Below are 16,132 nucleotides of genomic sequence, written 5' to 3' on the forward strand. Positions count from 1 at the left end.
CTCAGGGTCTGAGAGGTAGAATTCACTGGTGATAGGACTCTAACGTGGATGGAATGGTTGTTTATTTCATGCCCCTCAGGGAACAGCTAGAACCATGATATATGATGTACAATTCTTATGGGTGGTTTCTTTTCATCATACCACACCTGTTAGTTTATAAGCAACCAAAAATCATCTCTTTTCCCTGACACATTTAGGGCTACCACATTCCAATATAGTTTCTACATTTTGGGAAGGGTGCATAAAAAGGGCGGCTAATATTTGGGTAAGTTATAGGGCAGCCTCTGAGAAGGAATGCATTTCAGATATTGTGAAATCTAAATATTAAGCACCATTAAATAGACAAGGTTTGGAGGAGACAAAGATGTCATCAAATGAGGCTCTTCTCATAGCCCATACTCTTAACAACCTGAGTGGCCTGAAAGACAAATATGTACTCTGCAGCAAGCCCTTCTCACATCCAAGCAAAGTAGGTCAGCACTTAGTTTAAGGAACCTGTTTCATAAGGGATGATTTTTATTTGCCAACTAGAGTTGGATTGTGGATTGTGAACACTGCAGGTAATAGTAGTTTAAAATAAAGTCTAGTTTAAAGGTTAAGGCATCAAAAGTAATCTAAAACTTCCAACTGTAGATTGAAACAAATATTTAAGTCTTTCAGCCAAACCAGTGTGGCTGTTACTCTATTTTTGTCCTTCAAATATGTATAATTTTATGAACTGTGCTTGTTTGAATTAACTCTTCAAGTGCTAAATAAGAAAATGTACAGCTTTATGTAGACTGAAGAAGAGCTCTCGGAAGCTATCCAAACTGAGATTAAACCCCTATGAGTGTACCAGTGGGCTGCTTTGCCATAAAAGGTCAATTAGGTTATTATAACTGACTTTTATGTAAAGCTCTAGTAGATGTGAACACTTCTATACGAACAGGAAGCTTCACAAAAAGCCAGCGTTTCATAGAATAACAATATAAATTCTTTATTTTTATTGCTCTTTTGAAAAAGTACCCATAGGTAGTTTTTTTTTAATAAAGTGTGAGCTGTATCATCTGCCCACCCAAAATTTGATCTTGAATTAAGTTGATGATAAGCTATTAGAATAAAATCGTGTATAGCCTCCATGATGCTTTTGTTTTTGTTTCAGACCTTTGATCAGTGAGACAGGAAATTTAGTTTACTCTATGTAAGACTTTTGTGTGCTATTTCCTACTGTCACTTGTCATTATCAGCATCTGGAAACGTCTGGAACCCCATCTTTTCCTTGCAGTTTCTTCATTGACATCCAGCTGTGTTTGTTCAATCTTGGGTCCATTGTGCTTTAAAAAAAAAAAAAAACATGAAAATTCAGTTCTTAATTTCAGGGCATTTATTTTAAAAGACCATTTAGTCTTCAAGGAAAGAATAAATTGCACTCAGTTTATTATTCTCCTATATTTTTATGTATTACTTTGGTTTTAAAGTTCTGTTGGGTATATGTAAGTTCTTTTTACTAATGGAATAAGTAGATGGAGTAAGTTATCACATTTCAGGAAATTGAGGTACTGGAGTCAGAGGGCAAGTTAATGATAGAGCAAGCTTTAGAACTAGAAATTTCTTCATCAATAATTGTATGGTGTGTTTTGTGGTATTTTAATTCTTAAAAACTCATGTTTTCAGTTTGTAATTCTGATGGTAGGTTTTTGTTAGCACAACACTGCTTTATAGACAATGCTTTATAGACAATTGACTTTTCTAGACAATGCCAAATAATGAGACAATATAATAGATTTGTTTGGTTTTTGTTGTTGTGGTACTAGGGATTGAACCCAGGTCCTCATGCATACTAGGCAAGTGCTCTGCCACTGAGCTATGTCTCCTGTTCTTTTAATTTATTCCTTTATTTTTATTTTGTGATGGGGTTTGCTAAATTGCACAGGCAGGTGTCAAACTTCAATCCTCCCACGGCAGCCGCCCAAGTAGCTGGGATTACAGGCCTGTGCCACCACACCCAACTATAACATAATGGATTCTTTTGGGGAAGTATAAACAAACATTCCTAAGTGATTTGTTCAGTGATTTTTATTGGTTAAATGATTTTCCATTACCAGAATAATTGCTTTAATTTATTTTTCTGTTTTAGAGAGCTGCCCTTGATCATTATCTATAAATAGTTTATGCCACATCATAGCATATTATCTAAAGGCTTTTATAACATTGAAGACTAAAATACCTATTTAAAGAATTGGAGCCAAATTGAATTTAGCCTACTTTTACTTCATTGAGATCAGATTGAAAGTTCTCCTGAACTTAGAACCTGTGGTGATTATGTGCTGTTATTCACCTTTTATTCTATAGGACACTACCACCTTTTAGGACTTTCTAGACTCTGCCCACATGCTTAGATCTGGGAGACTGTTGAAGACCTCACGGCAGGGGAGTGCTGAGGAACATCTTGGTTCTCAGTTTAGTGCTCTGCTGTGTATGAAATTTTAGACAAATCACAGACTCCCTGGACTTTGGTATTTCTCTCTAAAAATCACAGATGAATAAGAGTTCCTGTATATCTACTGTTTCCCAAATTCTGTGATATTTTGGAGAGTACAAGTTTATTTACAGTTTTTATTCTTCTATTAATTTTTCTTAATTCTGAGGCATAAGTCTACTAATTTGGTGTGTATGTGATTTCTTGACAGTCTCCCAATAATGGATTCAAGGTGGCTTTTCTGGGTGTTGGTGGTAGTTGCTTTCCTAGCCCTGCTGACCATACACCTTTTGGGTTTAGGTATGAAATGCTTTGTCCCTTTTTAGAAATGCCAAAATATATCTAAATTGAGCTTATGAGTCCTGGGAAAAGTAACTTCTCACTATTATACCCCTGCTACCAGGCTCTGGGGTCTCTAAACAAGCATTAGCAGTAGCCTTTGAAGTACTAGTAGCTGTCTAGCAGTTCACTTCCACAGAAATGAGCTTTTTCTCCTTCATACAATTTCAGCATCAACTGCAGGAAAATAGCATCTATGACTTTATTTTCAAGCTTCAAAGCTTGCTTGAAAATAAAGGTTTATTTTCTCATGAAATTCGGAGACTATCTTTACTCATGTCAGAATGATTGGGCTTTTGGAAGTGCCATTTAGAAGTGGCATCTTTGGTAAATATTTATGAAATGTCACTGTGGGCCCATTTGAGCATTAGAAAGGGAGAGGACATTAAGAAAAGAACAAATCATTATGGAGAACTTCTTTTTAGATGATTGAATCCTCATAGAGGATCCTCACAGAGCCTGTTCAAGGTGGGTAAGGTGATAATTAAGGCTGTTGTCTGAAGAGAACTGAGGCTAGGAGTGGTTAAAGGACTGCATCAGGAAGGGAAGGGGCTTCTGCTCTTGAGTTGGGTTCTAGGTACTACACGGTTCCTGACTTTCATGACTTTTGACCACATCATGCACACAAGATAGTTAATTCTATGGTGTGTCTCAGGCAGTAGGAATGTAGGAATTCAGGGGTTGGAAAACAATGACATGGACTGACCAGGGAAGGCTTTGAAGAGAAGAAACTTAAAGACCAAAGGAAGGCTGTTAGACTTGTTGAAGAGGAGTAGATGAAGAGTTCCAAACTGAAAGGAAGCACAGGGGCTTTCTTGAGGGAATGATTTTGTTTGTCCTCGTTAACTATGAAATTTAAGCCATTAATTAATCTTGCTATCTCTGAAGGGTTCCTCTGGCCATCAGAAACTGCTTGAAGGTCTTACCTTTTCAAGATTAGTGTTCCTTCTTTTAGATGGATGCTTACAATGCTGGCCATACCAGATGGATATTTGATGGTCCTGCATTGAATTACCTCCTACCTTTTTTTTAATTGTTATTATTTTAAAGTTGATTATCTCTTAAGAGGAGAGATACGTGCCTCTTCTCCCCTCAGAGAGAAGTGAAACAGTGCCTTGGCCGTGCTGTGGGCTCTGTGGTTCTAAGGGAGTTTCCCATGCTGGCCAACTTCCTGTGTTGGGCAAGGGGAAAAATGAAGAACTTAGGTGAGAAGCCTGTGTTCATTTCCCTTCGGCCAGGACACTCCACTAAGGATTATCTTTAGAGTTCTTATAGTCACTTCAACGTATTGTCCTAATTCTGCTGAGGAGTATTTAAGGAGAGGCCTTGGGCTTCATGCTGAGGAGATCCCTGTCCTGTGTGACCTTCTGTCTGGCATGCATGTTTCCTTGACACTCTCTGGGCAGTTCCCATGGCAATGGAAGTTCCTCTATGGTGGTGACAGGTGGTCAGAGGTCTTTTGGTTTTCTGTCTTTCTCTGGAAAATGCTCATCTTATTCTCCTGCAACATCCAAATTGGTTTAAAGCAGTTTTCCCTCTCAGTGGCATTTTCAGTAAGTTAGTTTTCCATTAACCATGATGTGGTGCAGGGTCTGAGGAATATTTTTGAAGATAATGAGCAGTGGTACCTGCTGAGCCCTGGGCGTGTGAGATACTTGGCTGCTGAAGGTTGTAGCCCTTCCATAGTTGTCCTAAGCCTCCTGGGGGATTCTAGACAGAAACTTAACCAGGGGAGGGTGTGATAAGAAAGGTGTGTAGCACTGCGGATGCCCACAAGAGGGAACAAACAGTCAGTGCTTTTGCAGGGCCTGGAATATCTGTTAAAGTTTTTATTGTCATTAATTGGTTGTTATTTGGACTGGGAAATTGAAAGGAGACCTGCTGTCCATCCTCAATGCCAGAGTCAGATTGAGAGTCCGTGGAGATGAGTTGGATTGAAAAGGGGGTACAGAGTATGATAGCTAGGATGAAGTCAATTTGAGAAATCCTAGCAATTATTTATTTTTTTTGAACTGGAGAATTTCAGGCTGGGGATATAGCTCAGCTGGTAGAGTGTTTGCCTTGCATGCCCAAGGCCCTGGGTTCAGTCCCCAGCACCACAAAAAAAAATAATTTTGAATTTTCGAATAAAAAAACTGGAGAATTCCCTCATGCATTTAACATCCTAATGTGTACTATTATACCTTGGAGAGATTACTGTACACAATTCCTAGGTTTGTTGGTTATGGATTTTTTTTTAAACATAGAACATTTTTTCAGATTATTAGTCCACAAAAATATATTAAGGAAACAATGTCATTATTGATTCCCAGTTCTTAAACCTCCAGTTCTATGCAAGGTTTTTTTTTTTTTTTTTTCTTTCAGTTAACATGTTGACCATTTAAGAAAACAGTTATGGTTGTTTTGTTTATTTTCTTTTGTTTTAGTGCTGGGGCTGAACCCAGGACCCCACATGTGCTGGCCAAGCTCTCTGCCAGTGAGCTAGAGCCAGCCCTGGTATAGTTTTTTCATAGTGATATAAAGTGGACTCTGGCTGGTGGACATGATCGATGACAGTGTGAGAAAGGATAAAAGGGGTACTGGATACCAACAGATCCTTTTGAAAATCACTACTTTTAGGGCTAGGATATGTTCTATCAATTTTCACATATGGTTTTACTGACAGTAAAACCCTGTGAAGGAAATATTTTTGGTTATCCTCATCCCCATTTTACAGATGAATGAACTGAAGCTCACATAATGGGTTATGGATGGGAAATGCAAACTGTGGTCTCTCTTCTTAAAGGCATAATATATAGTTATATAAATTTATACATACATTTATAAATTTTTGAAATCTTTCTTTTGAATCTCCTCTACTGGTACCTTTATAGGTGATTATTGTGACTTAGCTTGTTAAGTATTTTTAATGAATAAATACACTGAACCAGGGCTCAGAAATTTAACCTGTAACTCTCCTAGACAGGCTACGCCTTGGCCAAAGGCAAGTTCCTTGACCTTGGTAGAAGTCAAGAGTTTTCATTTATAGATGAGGGAGTTGGATCAAATCCTGTAGTTTTAAACCGTGGCACATTCCACAGAAATCTCTAGGAGCTGGGAGTGGAAAGATCAACAGAGCAGGCAGAGTTGTATCCCTCCCCTCTTCAGCCCAGGCAGCTTTCTTGGTATTCTCTAATGGGGTTCAAGCTGTAAAACTGTAAAATCATTGGGCCAGATAATCTGCATTTCTGTGATTTCTTCTATGGTATCTATTTAAGTTGCCACATATTAAAAACATTTTTAAACATTCTTCACCAGAGAGAATGATGGATTAAATAAATTGGCCATATTCTTTCAAATTATCTCAAGGAACCATTTAGTTAAGAACAAAGAGAATCAATGGTCTCTGTACAGCAGTGTTCAAAGCACTATCGAATTATCCTTAGTAAGTACACCACTGAAGATCCTGTAATACATGTGTGCTCTGACCTTATTCTTTCTCAGATCCAGGTTAGTGCTCTGTCAGAAAAGACTAATAACCAGAAAAGTGGTGATCCCTGAAACTCATACATGTTTGAAAACTATGGAGTTCACAACTGGCTTTTCATTTTTGTGTGCATGCAGTTTGGAGAGGTCAATATTGGAAATCCCAGTAGCCTAACCTTTTCTTTTGCTTCCACAGAAGGAAGAATTCTGCTCAGAAATGAGGTGAATGAATGCTCAGGCACTCAGGAACCCCGGACAGCTACATGAGGTGTTTAAAAACTGCCCTGACCATCTTGCCAAACAAGTCTCCACTCATGAGGCACAACAGGATGAACCAGCCAAGGAGGGACAGTGTCCTGCCCTGTAGGAGCAGTGACTGCTGACCTCTGAGAGCAAGCTGGGGACTGCATGTCGTCTGCCAGTACAATGAAGGAAGTGGTTTATTGGTCACCCAAGAAGGTGGCAGACTGGCTGCTGGAGAATGCTATGCCAGAATACTGTGAACCTCTAGAACATTTCACAGGCCGGGATTTGATCAACCTAACCCAAGAGGATTTCAAAAAACCCCCCTTGTGCCGAGTTTCCTCTGACAACGGGCAGCGGCTCTTGGACATGATAGAGACCCTGAAAATGGAGCACCACATGGAAGCACACAAGAACGGCCATGCCAACGGGCACCTCAACATTGGCGTAGATGTCCCCACCCCTGACAGCAGCTTTAGCATCAAGATTAAACCCAATGGGATGCCAAATGGGTATAGGAAAGAGATGATAAAGATCCCCATGCCAGAACTGGAGCGCTCCCAGTACCCCATGGAGTGGGGCAAGACTTTTCTGGCCTTCCTTTACGCACTTTCCTGTTTTGTTCTCACCACAGTGATGATCTCGGTCGTCCATGAACGAGTGCCTCCTAAGGAGGTGCAGCCTCCACTACCGGACACGTTTTTTGACCATTTTAACCGGGTGCAGTGGGCCTTTTCTATTTGTGAAATTAACGGCATGATCCTTGTAGGACTCTGGTTAATTCAATGGCTGCTCTTAAAATACAAGTAAGTAAAGTCAAAGCTCTAAGATGTGACGAAAGAGGGGTTTTCACTGCAGACATCTAGTAATTATTTGGAAGTGAAATTTATCAAGCAGTTGGAATCAAAGCATTTGAATTCCTTTTTCTTTCATTTTTTAATCACATATCCTGTTGAGCTAACTAAAGCTCTGATAGCTTTAAGAAAATGTTGTGTTTGTTCCCTGTTTTGTGCAAGATTCATACAGCATCATGACTAGGACTGTGAGAGGTGATGTTCTGCTTTCATTTAACAAGAAAGAAAACCTTCCGACATCTTTCAGAGAGTACAGGCTGATGAACAGCAGATAAACCACCTAGTCTTGGTGTTATAAACTCATTAAGTAAATTGTTGGCAGTTGGCCTACACATTGTAAATGGTGGGGATAGTTTTCCCCACATGTAGTCAGACATGGAGCCTTACCAATACATATTGAAAGACTTTTGACACATAGAGTTCAGAACAGGTATTTGACAGTGGCTTGGGTTGTTGGGAAAATGATATCCTCAGGATGTGACTTTGGATAGGTGGAATGTGGAGGAACCTGTATTATTTTGCCTTGTTTGGTTTGTGGCAATTAAAGCAGTGTGTGACTGTTCATTCAAGTCTCTCAGGTTGTGAATAGGCACCACCATTTAGTTTTGTGTGCATGCAAGTGGTTTTCAGGTTCCAAGCTCTAAACTCAACATAGACTTTCAAAACCATTTACCTGGGTAAGCACTTATCCTTGTTAATTAATGCCCTTGTCATTGGTGTCTGACTTTCCTCCGAGTGAAATGTCTTCAAGACTCCCCTGTGTGGGGTTCTGGAAGCCATTCATTGAGGAAGTTCGGTTTCTCTTGGTGGACTGTTTCATGACTTACAGTGTAGGTATTAAAGAAATCACCCCTAACTCAAGAAAATCAATTGTGGATATAGAGTTTATGTGGAACTGTCTCTGACAGAAATGATGCTTTTTTTTTTTTTTTTTTCTGGTCTTTTATTAAAAATGTTTGAGTTTTGTTTTGCTTTATTTTATATATTACATGGAAATGATGACCCTTGCTAACTCCTGGCCAGGGAAGAACTGTCTTAACCTTGATAGAGAAAGTCATTGAAGTAGCCAGTGTTTATTTGGGGCTCGTTTGGCAATCCTAAAGTTTAAGCAGAAACTGAAATAAAACTAATGATCTGTGCTGCATTTGATTTGGTCGAAGAGCTCTTTCTATTGCTTTAATTTTGAGAGGCTAGAGGAAGGAATGGAATAGTCTTTAGAAATATGAATGCTCAGAACTCCTTAAAAGTATTCTTTTGGCTGCCAAACTTCAGTTCTGCTTTTGTCTTATAAACTTTTTGACTTTGTAACTTTTTTCCCTAAAAACCCATTGCAGGGGAATTGCCAGTACTTCTCCTCTGCAAAGGCAAGATTAACTCAAGTTATGCTTCCTGGTTTTTTTTTTTTTTTTTTCCCCCCCTGATATTTGTTGTTTTGTTTTTGTTTGTGTGTTTGTTTCCTGAGTGTTTGAGTAAATCAGACCATGACTCTCACAGAACTGTGACTTTTAAATAAGTTTATTCTTGTTCAAAGGAAGTATCCCCAGTATAGGATTATTTTCTTTTAAATATTTGTATTTTTCCCTGCAAGAGATTTTCCTGAAATTGTACACTTTCTAATTTTGTATTTTTCTGGTACTTATTGCCAATACTGCTGACACTTGTATATTTAACTTGTTTAGCAATAAACTAGCTTATTTGTGTTTTCTATAAAATTAATCCAGTGCTGGGATGCAGGCAGCTGGGTTCCAGCCCAGCCAGGGCCTAAATTGCTAGGTGGCTTGGATGGATCCCTAAATATCAGGAGCCTTCTTTTTCTCAGAGAGAAAATAAGATCCCCTCAAGTCTAAATTTCTGTTGTCTTAGGCAACCATGTATTCTTTGACTTTAACATTACTGGATATGCCACTCAGCTTCAGAGTGTTTTTGTCCAGAATGTATCCAACTAAGAATTCTTAAAAGTTCTCTTTGAACCATGGATGGTGGTGCATGCCTGTGATCCCAGCTGCTCTGGGAGGCTGAGGCAGGAGGGTCACAAGTTAGAGGCCAGCCTCAGCAACTTAGCAAGACCCTGTCTCAAAATAAAATATTTGAAAAGAAGTGGGGGTATAGCTTAGTGGCAAAATGCTTGCTTCATCTGTTTGAGACCCTAGGTTCAATCCCCAGTCGGGGACCGGAAGGTGGAGACCTCCCTCTGGTTTCCACTTCTGGAGAGATAGGGATGCAGGAAGCAAATAAACTCTTGTCCTAAATATCCCTGTCCCTGTCCTTCTACTGGGTCACACCCCTGCTGTCCCATCTTGTTCCTTGTGATCTCTCATGAGTGTGTGTGGCCCACCAGACTTGTAAGGGGCAAGAAGGTATAGACTGATGCATCAAGCAGTAGGTATTGATGAACTGCATTTCCCTGGCTCTCATTAAGGTTAAAAAGATTTTAATTTAAATTTTAAATCTTGTAGTGTCAGAGTTCCCTCGTTGCTAGTTAATTACATATTACAGTATAACAGTTTTATTTTTCCAGCATTTTGAGGAAATGGATCCTCTGGTTATGGAGTATTCTATTCTATGGAGCAGAGTTAACTGCTCCCTCTTTTTTGTGTTTGACTCTCCTGAGTTTCAACCTGTCTCCCCATCATCCACTAGGATGTTTGTCACTTAATAGCACATTTTACTCAGTTCCTCAGAATTAAACCTGTTTGGATGTTAATTCCCAAAAGGGCCTCTTGACTTTGATTTTAAAAATCCTAGAGCCCTTTAAAAAAATCAACATATTCCATCTTACTTTTGTATCCTCTACTTTTCAGAGAAGAAACAGAATGAAGCTATAGAGGATGACTTACAATTGTAGAGTGAGACCTCTGTAATTTAGCTAACATCGCCCAACAAAATACCCTGTACCGGGCTGGGGAGATAGCTCAGCTGGTAGAGTGTTTGCCTCGCAAGCACAAGGCCCTGAGTTCGATTCCCAGTACCGCAAAAAAAACAACAACAACAAAAAAAAAAAAAACCCAGTACCTAGATCTTGGAGATGCTGGTGAACCTTGGTGCTTAAATTGTGACATTTGGTACTATCCTCATGTGTATACAGTTCTTGACTGTTAAACATAGGTTCTGTTTTATTGTGCTTAATTTCCCCTTTTTCATTCTTCACATCTTCCCTCATGTCTGGATGTATATATGTTTATATAAGCATATATCCACGTGGGATTTCCATGACATTGAGAAGTGGAAAGCAACAATAATGCCTGTCCTTGAGAGCTTCTTTGATTTTTAAAATTGTAAATAATGTTGTCTCCCCATTTAGAGTTGGACTTTCAAGCCACTGACTAGGAAAAATTCCTGGGAATCTCTGCATTTGTGTCAGACTTCACTGCAAAACAGGTATCCCTTGTTTTAAGAAAGCATGATAAAGAATATATTAAGCACACAGATTTGAAAAATCCTGAAGACTGAAAGATCTTGCATGGCTAAGTCGTGGCTAACACAGTGGCACCGATGTGTGATATGTGTGCCTCCACTGTCAGGACGTTGTAAACCCCAGAGAGGCCAAGGAGCAGACGGCAGAATATCCACGCCAAAGGTTTTCTAGTCACTAGAGAAATGATTATGACCGAGTATGGTGATCAGGATACCTCAAACTCAACTTGTCTGAAGCCAAATATGCTAGCTTAAAATTTTCCAAGCTTTTCTCCTTCCTTTCTAACCAGTGGCATTTATTAGAAACATAAGAAGTCTCCTCATTTCCTTTTATACAGTCACTTAGGTGAGTCTGGTCTAGCTATGTCAATTCTAATTTCAGAGATGTCTCCTCATTGCATTCCTGGTCGGTGTGGAGAACCAATTCCTCAGACTGAGGCTCAGGGTTCTTCATGATCCATTCCCCAGCTGGCCTACCTAACCTCTAGCTATTCCATTCCATAGTTCTCCTTGAACTAGCTAGTAGCATATTTCATTCTATTAGTTGTATGTATGCCTCCTTCACACTAGATTTTAAGTTTCTCAAAGAAAAGACTAGATCTTGTTCATCATTCATCGTTATATCCTGCTGCCTGGTATAGAGCCTGGCACATAGAAACACAGAAAATGCTCCTTTAAAATGTATTTGTTCATTCAACTTGTGTTCACTGAGCAACTTACTATGTGCCAGGTACTTGTAGACCCTGTAGATGGTAATTGATCAGGGGACCTGGTGTTCTCATGAAGCTTATCTTCTGGCTGGGATGAAGTGGCAGTAAACAAATGAATATATGATAAAAACTAGTGTAAGGAAAATGGAGAAAAATAAAGGAGTGTAAAGGGCAAGTGTTGGAGATGGTGGGATGGGATGGGATTTAAGATGAAGTGAGTAATGAAGTGAAGTTGAGCAGATACCTGAATCACATGAGAGAGTGGCATGGGGGTTTTCAGGGGAAGAGTAGTACAGGCAGGAGACCCAGCAGGTGCAGAGTTCCTTGAGGAGCACCCAAGGGTCTGGGGCCCTGGAATTGGTGGAGTTGGGGACTCATGCAGTATGGGTGGTGGTTCCTTCAGGGCATTGTGGAACCACCAGAGTTGGGATTTTGTTTCATATGTTAAGTCATTAGAGGAGGAGGATGTGAGCAGATTTATATCTTGAAAGAATGACTGTGTCTGCAGTCTAGAGAACAGGGAAGCAAAGTTTGAAGCAGGAGGACTGAATAGAATACTACTGCAGAACTCCAGGTGGTTGACTCGATTCATGTAATGTTTGTCCAGTGGATGTTATGTGAGTGATGGGAAGGAATGAACTCTTTCTAGAAGTCCTGGCGTCTGTTGCATTTACACCTGCCTCTCATTTTTTTTGTTGGGGTAAGACATTTTCCCAAAAAGAGCAGTATAAGTCATTTGGGGATTGTGGAACAGAGTGTATAAAAATTCCTTAAATATTGAAGGCTATGTTGGTCCATTGGTGGTGAAAATTGTTTTAGAAAAAGGAAATGGAGCCCTTGAACATTTGACAGAGCTTAGTGGTAGAGGTATTTGGGGGATGGGGTAGAACATTTTGGCATAAACACTTGGAAGAGACATAGTGAGGCTGGTGGGGTGAAAGTGGTCACTGAGTGGATTCTTTGAAAACTAAACCCATGCCAAAGGGAAGGGGTGGGCAGATCCTGCCTAAGGCTTTCTGTAACATCTGTATTTAGGAATGTTTCTGGGGCCTTTGTTGATCTGGCAGGAAGGAACAAATAGTCTTCCAGTATGGCTTTTCTGAGAGTGTATTTTGAGAGTACTGGGATGGATTTTTAGATGTTTACTGGCATTGTATATTTTATGTTCAGAGATTACTTTAGTAAGCACTTATTTTGTTGTCATTTTAAAATTTTATTTAATTAATTAATTTTTTTATTTGGTGCTAGTGATTGAGCCCAGGGCCTTGCACATGCTAAGTGTGTCCTTCACCACTGAGCTATACCTCCAGCCTTATTTAATATTTTTACTTCTGATGAAGGCTGTGGTTTTGGAGCCCTTGTCTGTTAGGTAGATTTCTGCCAACATAAAACCATATTTAAACCTCTGATAAAGGCTGTGCTTTGGGGGGCCTTATTTGTTAGGTGGGTTTTTGCCAACATAAAACCCTATAGCATTTTCCTCTCTTGTGTGACTGGAATCTAATTCCCAAGGACAGAATATTTGGGTTGATTACAACTGCTTCTGTCAGATGCTAATCTGATTGTTTTGGGTTGTGTTTTATTTAACAGACTAGACTCTCCACTAACATTTATCTTTCATTTTACCCTATTTTAATTCCATCAATGCTTCTTTTTTTTTTTTTTTTTTTTTTTTTTTTCACATTAAGTTGATTGAATCAAAGTACTTGCTCATTCCTCTTCTAATCCCCAGGGTACTTTATGAGCACAGATACTGTCAACATTTTTTCATTGTTTTATGTCTTTGATGGTTATGATTAAGTAAAGTTCTTAAAAGCACTTACTAATGTGGAGCATTTGATGTGGAGCAGGTCTTTCCAGATTCCTGTTCAATAGTTTGTTTTCCAAGTTTCAGGAGAACTTTTACTAAGGTCATTTCACTTTCTTATAAATTATACTGTAGTGGACCAGAAGGCTAGTCTGTAATGGAACTTTGGGGCATCTTCATATTTAGTTAGTTACCAGGAATTATTAGAGACTATGTGCTAGGGATGCAGCATGGGGCAGAACATTGCATATTTATATAGAGGTTATGTCCTGGGGAATTTTGTTTGCTTTTGCAGTAATGTCTCAGCTTTTCCAAGTGTGTCGTTCATGCTGTTTCCAAGTATAAAACTAAGGAGGACAAAATTCCCTCGTGTTACTGCAGCTTTTTTGGATAACTGCCATTATTTAATTGGCTGTCATATTCTTCTCTAGCAATAAAGCAAGTAGGAACTTAAGCATTGTCTCTCCCCTCTACACATGTTTCTGCACCTACTCTGCTGTCTTTTATTCTGTTCCTTTTCATCTGTTTTGTCAAAAACCATTTTCATCCTATTCAAGAGACAAGTTCCAAACTAGCTGATGTTGTAGTAACAATATTTTTTTACATGCATTGTGACATTTGGTTTAGTCAGTCCTTAAAATTAGTAGTGTTACACTCACTTCTCAGAGAAGGTAACCAAGACTAGGAGAAGCTGTTGGCTTGCCCCCATATCACAGCAGCATTCATTGGAGAATGAAGACTTCTTAATATGAACCCAGTCTGGAAATCCTGGCATAATAAGCTGGTATAATAAGGTATAATAATCCTGGTATAACAAGCTTTGTTCTCTGAAAGTGTCCTTTCTTAGCAGATACAGTGGCACAGATTCCATATGCATAGGAAAAATAGAATAAAAACGGAGCAGTTCAGTTTCTTGGTTATAAGGTTTATGTGTTATGTTCCATCTAGAAGACACATGCATGTGCCCTAGGTTGGACCAGCCAGCCTTGATAGCTGTCACATCTTGCTGATCCTAAATATTGCAGAAAATGTTCTTAACTTTCTCCTAGTTGACTGCTGCCGTGCTGTCGCCTCCCAGGTGTGGCATGGTTCCTACTCACCTCCAGTCTGGGAAATCCCCTTTCCTGTTTCTCCACTGGACAGGTATGTCCAATTTCATTCTTTCTGTTTCTGTCAAGTTTTCTCCCCTCCCTTTGATTTTGGCCCATCATCTCTCTGGGTTCTGAGTCAGGGCCATGATCCTTTGCGTGGTCTCCTCTCTTCTCTCCTCTTTTACGAGGGACATTGGGAGGATGAATGCCCTAGGGACTGAATGGCACATTCAATACCCAATTATTCCTTGCTTCTTCCTCTCACCTTAGGTGACTGGTGGTTTCATCTGCTGCCACTTTTTCTGATTTTTATCATTTTAGATCTCATGACCTAAATATTAGTCTAAGCCCTAGGAATTGTAGGGAAACTGGATTCACCCTGGATAGCCCCAAAATTCAGTAATCCCAGCAATTTGGCTTTTAAGATACTGTAAGCATTTTAAGAGGCTTTCAACAGGATAAAATGGAGAGAGAGTAAAACAACACAGAGATACCAAAAGTGATAGTTTTTATGAGTTAATTTTAATTTATAGCACTAAAGAAAACTGAAGTAATGCATCTTGCTAATAGGTAGGTTAGAAAATATTGATAAACGATAATTGTTCAAATGTGTCCTCCAAAAGTACACGCTGGGAACTCAATCCCCAGTTCATATGTTAATGATATGAGATGATTGTTAATGATTGGAGATGGGGCCTTTGGGACTTAATTAGGATTAGGTGAGATCTGAGGATGAGGCCCCCATCATGGCTTAGCATCTTTCTAAGAAGAGGAAGAGACACCCAAGCTAGTCTACTTGCTGTTTCACCTTGTGATGACCTCCACCATGTTATGGTACAGCAAATAGGCCCTCAGGCCAGCAGCTTGTTCTTGTACTTCCCAACCTCCAGAACCATGAGCCAAATAAACTTCATTTCCCTACAAATTACCTGATCTCAGGTATTTTGTTATACTAACAACAACAACAACAGAAATGAACTAAGACAATAAATACATAGAAAAAAGTTATAATCTTACCAGAGATAAATAATGCTAACATTTGGGTTCATATCCTTTTTTATCTTTTTCTCTGTATGCTCTTAAATGTGTATATTTAAGTGGTTTTATTTTTGCCTTGTATTTTATACCATGCCCAAGTTTTCTCTTTTACCATTAGTGATGTCTAATCATAATCCAATTTTTTTTTTTTTTTTTTTTTGCCTTCCCTGGGGACGCTTTACCATTGAGCTTCATCCACAGCCCTTTATATTTTTTATATTGAGACAAGATCTCACTAAGTTGCAGAGGCTGGCCTTGAATTCACGATTCTCTCTACCTAAGCCTCTCCTGATTAACTGGGATTATAGGTGTGTACCACTGTGCCTGGTGATGATCTGATTTAGAAATCACTACATCTATCTCACACCCCACTGTTAGTACCATGCCAGGGGTGGTTACTGAAGGCTTATCCTTGATTTAGATCCTGTCACCTACCTGCTGGGTGACTTTGGGGTGACTTTGGTCAGGCTACTTACCTGCTATAGTAGCATTGTTTCCTCGTCTGTAACCTGAGAATGACAGTAATGGTTTCTGTCTCAGCCCTTTTATGAGGATTGAATATAAAGTATATAAAGAGCATTTCACAAAGTACTTGGCATCCTAATGGATCCCAAGCCTGCCCTGTTCTGTCCCCTTCTTAGTCAATAGCCTCACTGTTCTTCCTGGTTCTCAGTTCAAGTGTCCTGATTTGTCTTCTTTTCTTTTCTGAATAA

The 16,132-nt window shown here is 39.4% G+C and overlaps 1 protein-coding gene across 6 annotated transcripts in view; it reads left to right on the forward strand.

The window, feature by feature from the left end:
- The window catches only part of Sgms1 (sphingomyelin synthase 1), a 318,450-nt gene that overhangs the window by 273,251 nt on the left and 29,067 nt on the right, over positions 1 to 16,132 (forward strand). For all 6 annotated transcript variants that reach the window (XM_047552418.1, XM_047552417.1, XM_047552419.1 and 3 more), the window contains one exon: positions 6,459 to 7,311. In XM_047552418.1, coding sequence (XP_047408374.1) covers positions 6,671 to 7,311 — 641 coding nt within the window. In that variant the 5' untranslated portion in view covers positions 6,459 to 6,670. The remainder of the gene's footprint in view (positions 1 to 6,458; positions 7,312 to 16,132) is intronic.

This window comes from Sciurus carolinensis, chromosome 5 (assembly GCF_902686445.1).
Source record: "Sciurus carolinensis chromosome 5, mSciCar1.2, whole genome shotgun sequence".
Classification (NCBI taxonomy): domain Eukaryota; kingdom Metazoa; phylum Chordata; class Mammalia; order Rodentia; family Sciuridae; genus Sciurus; species Sciurus carolinensis.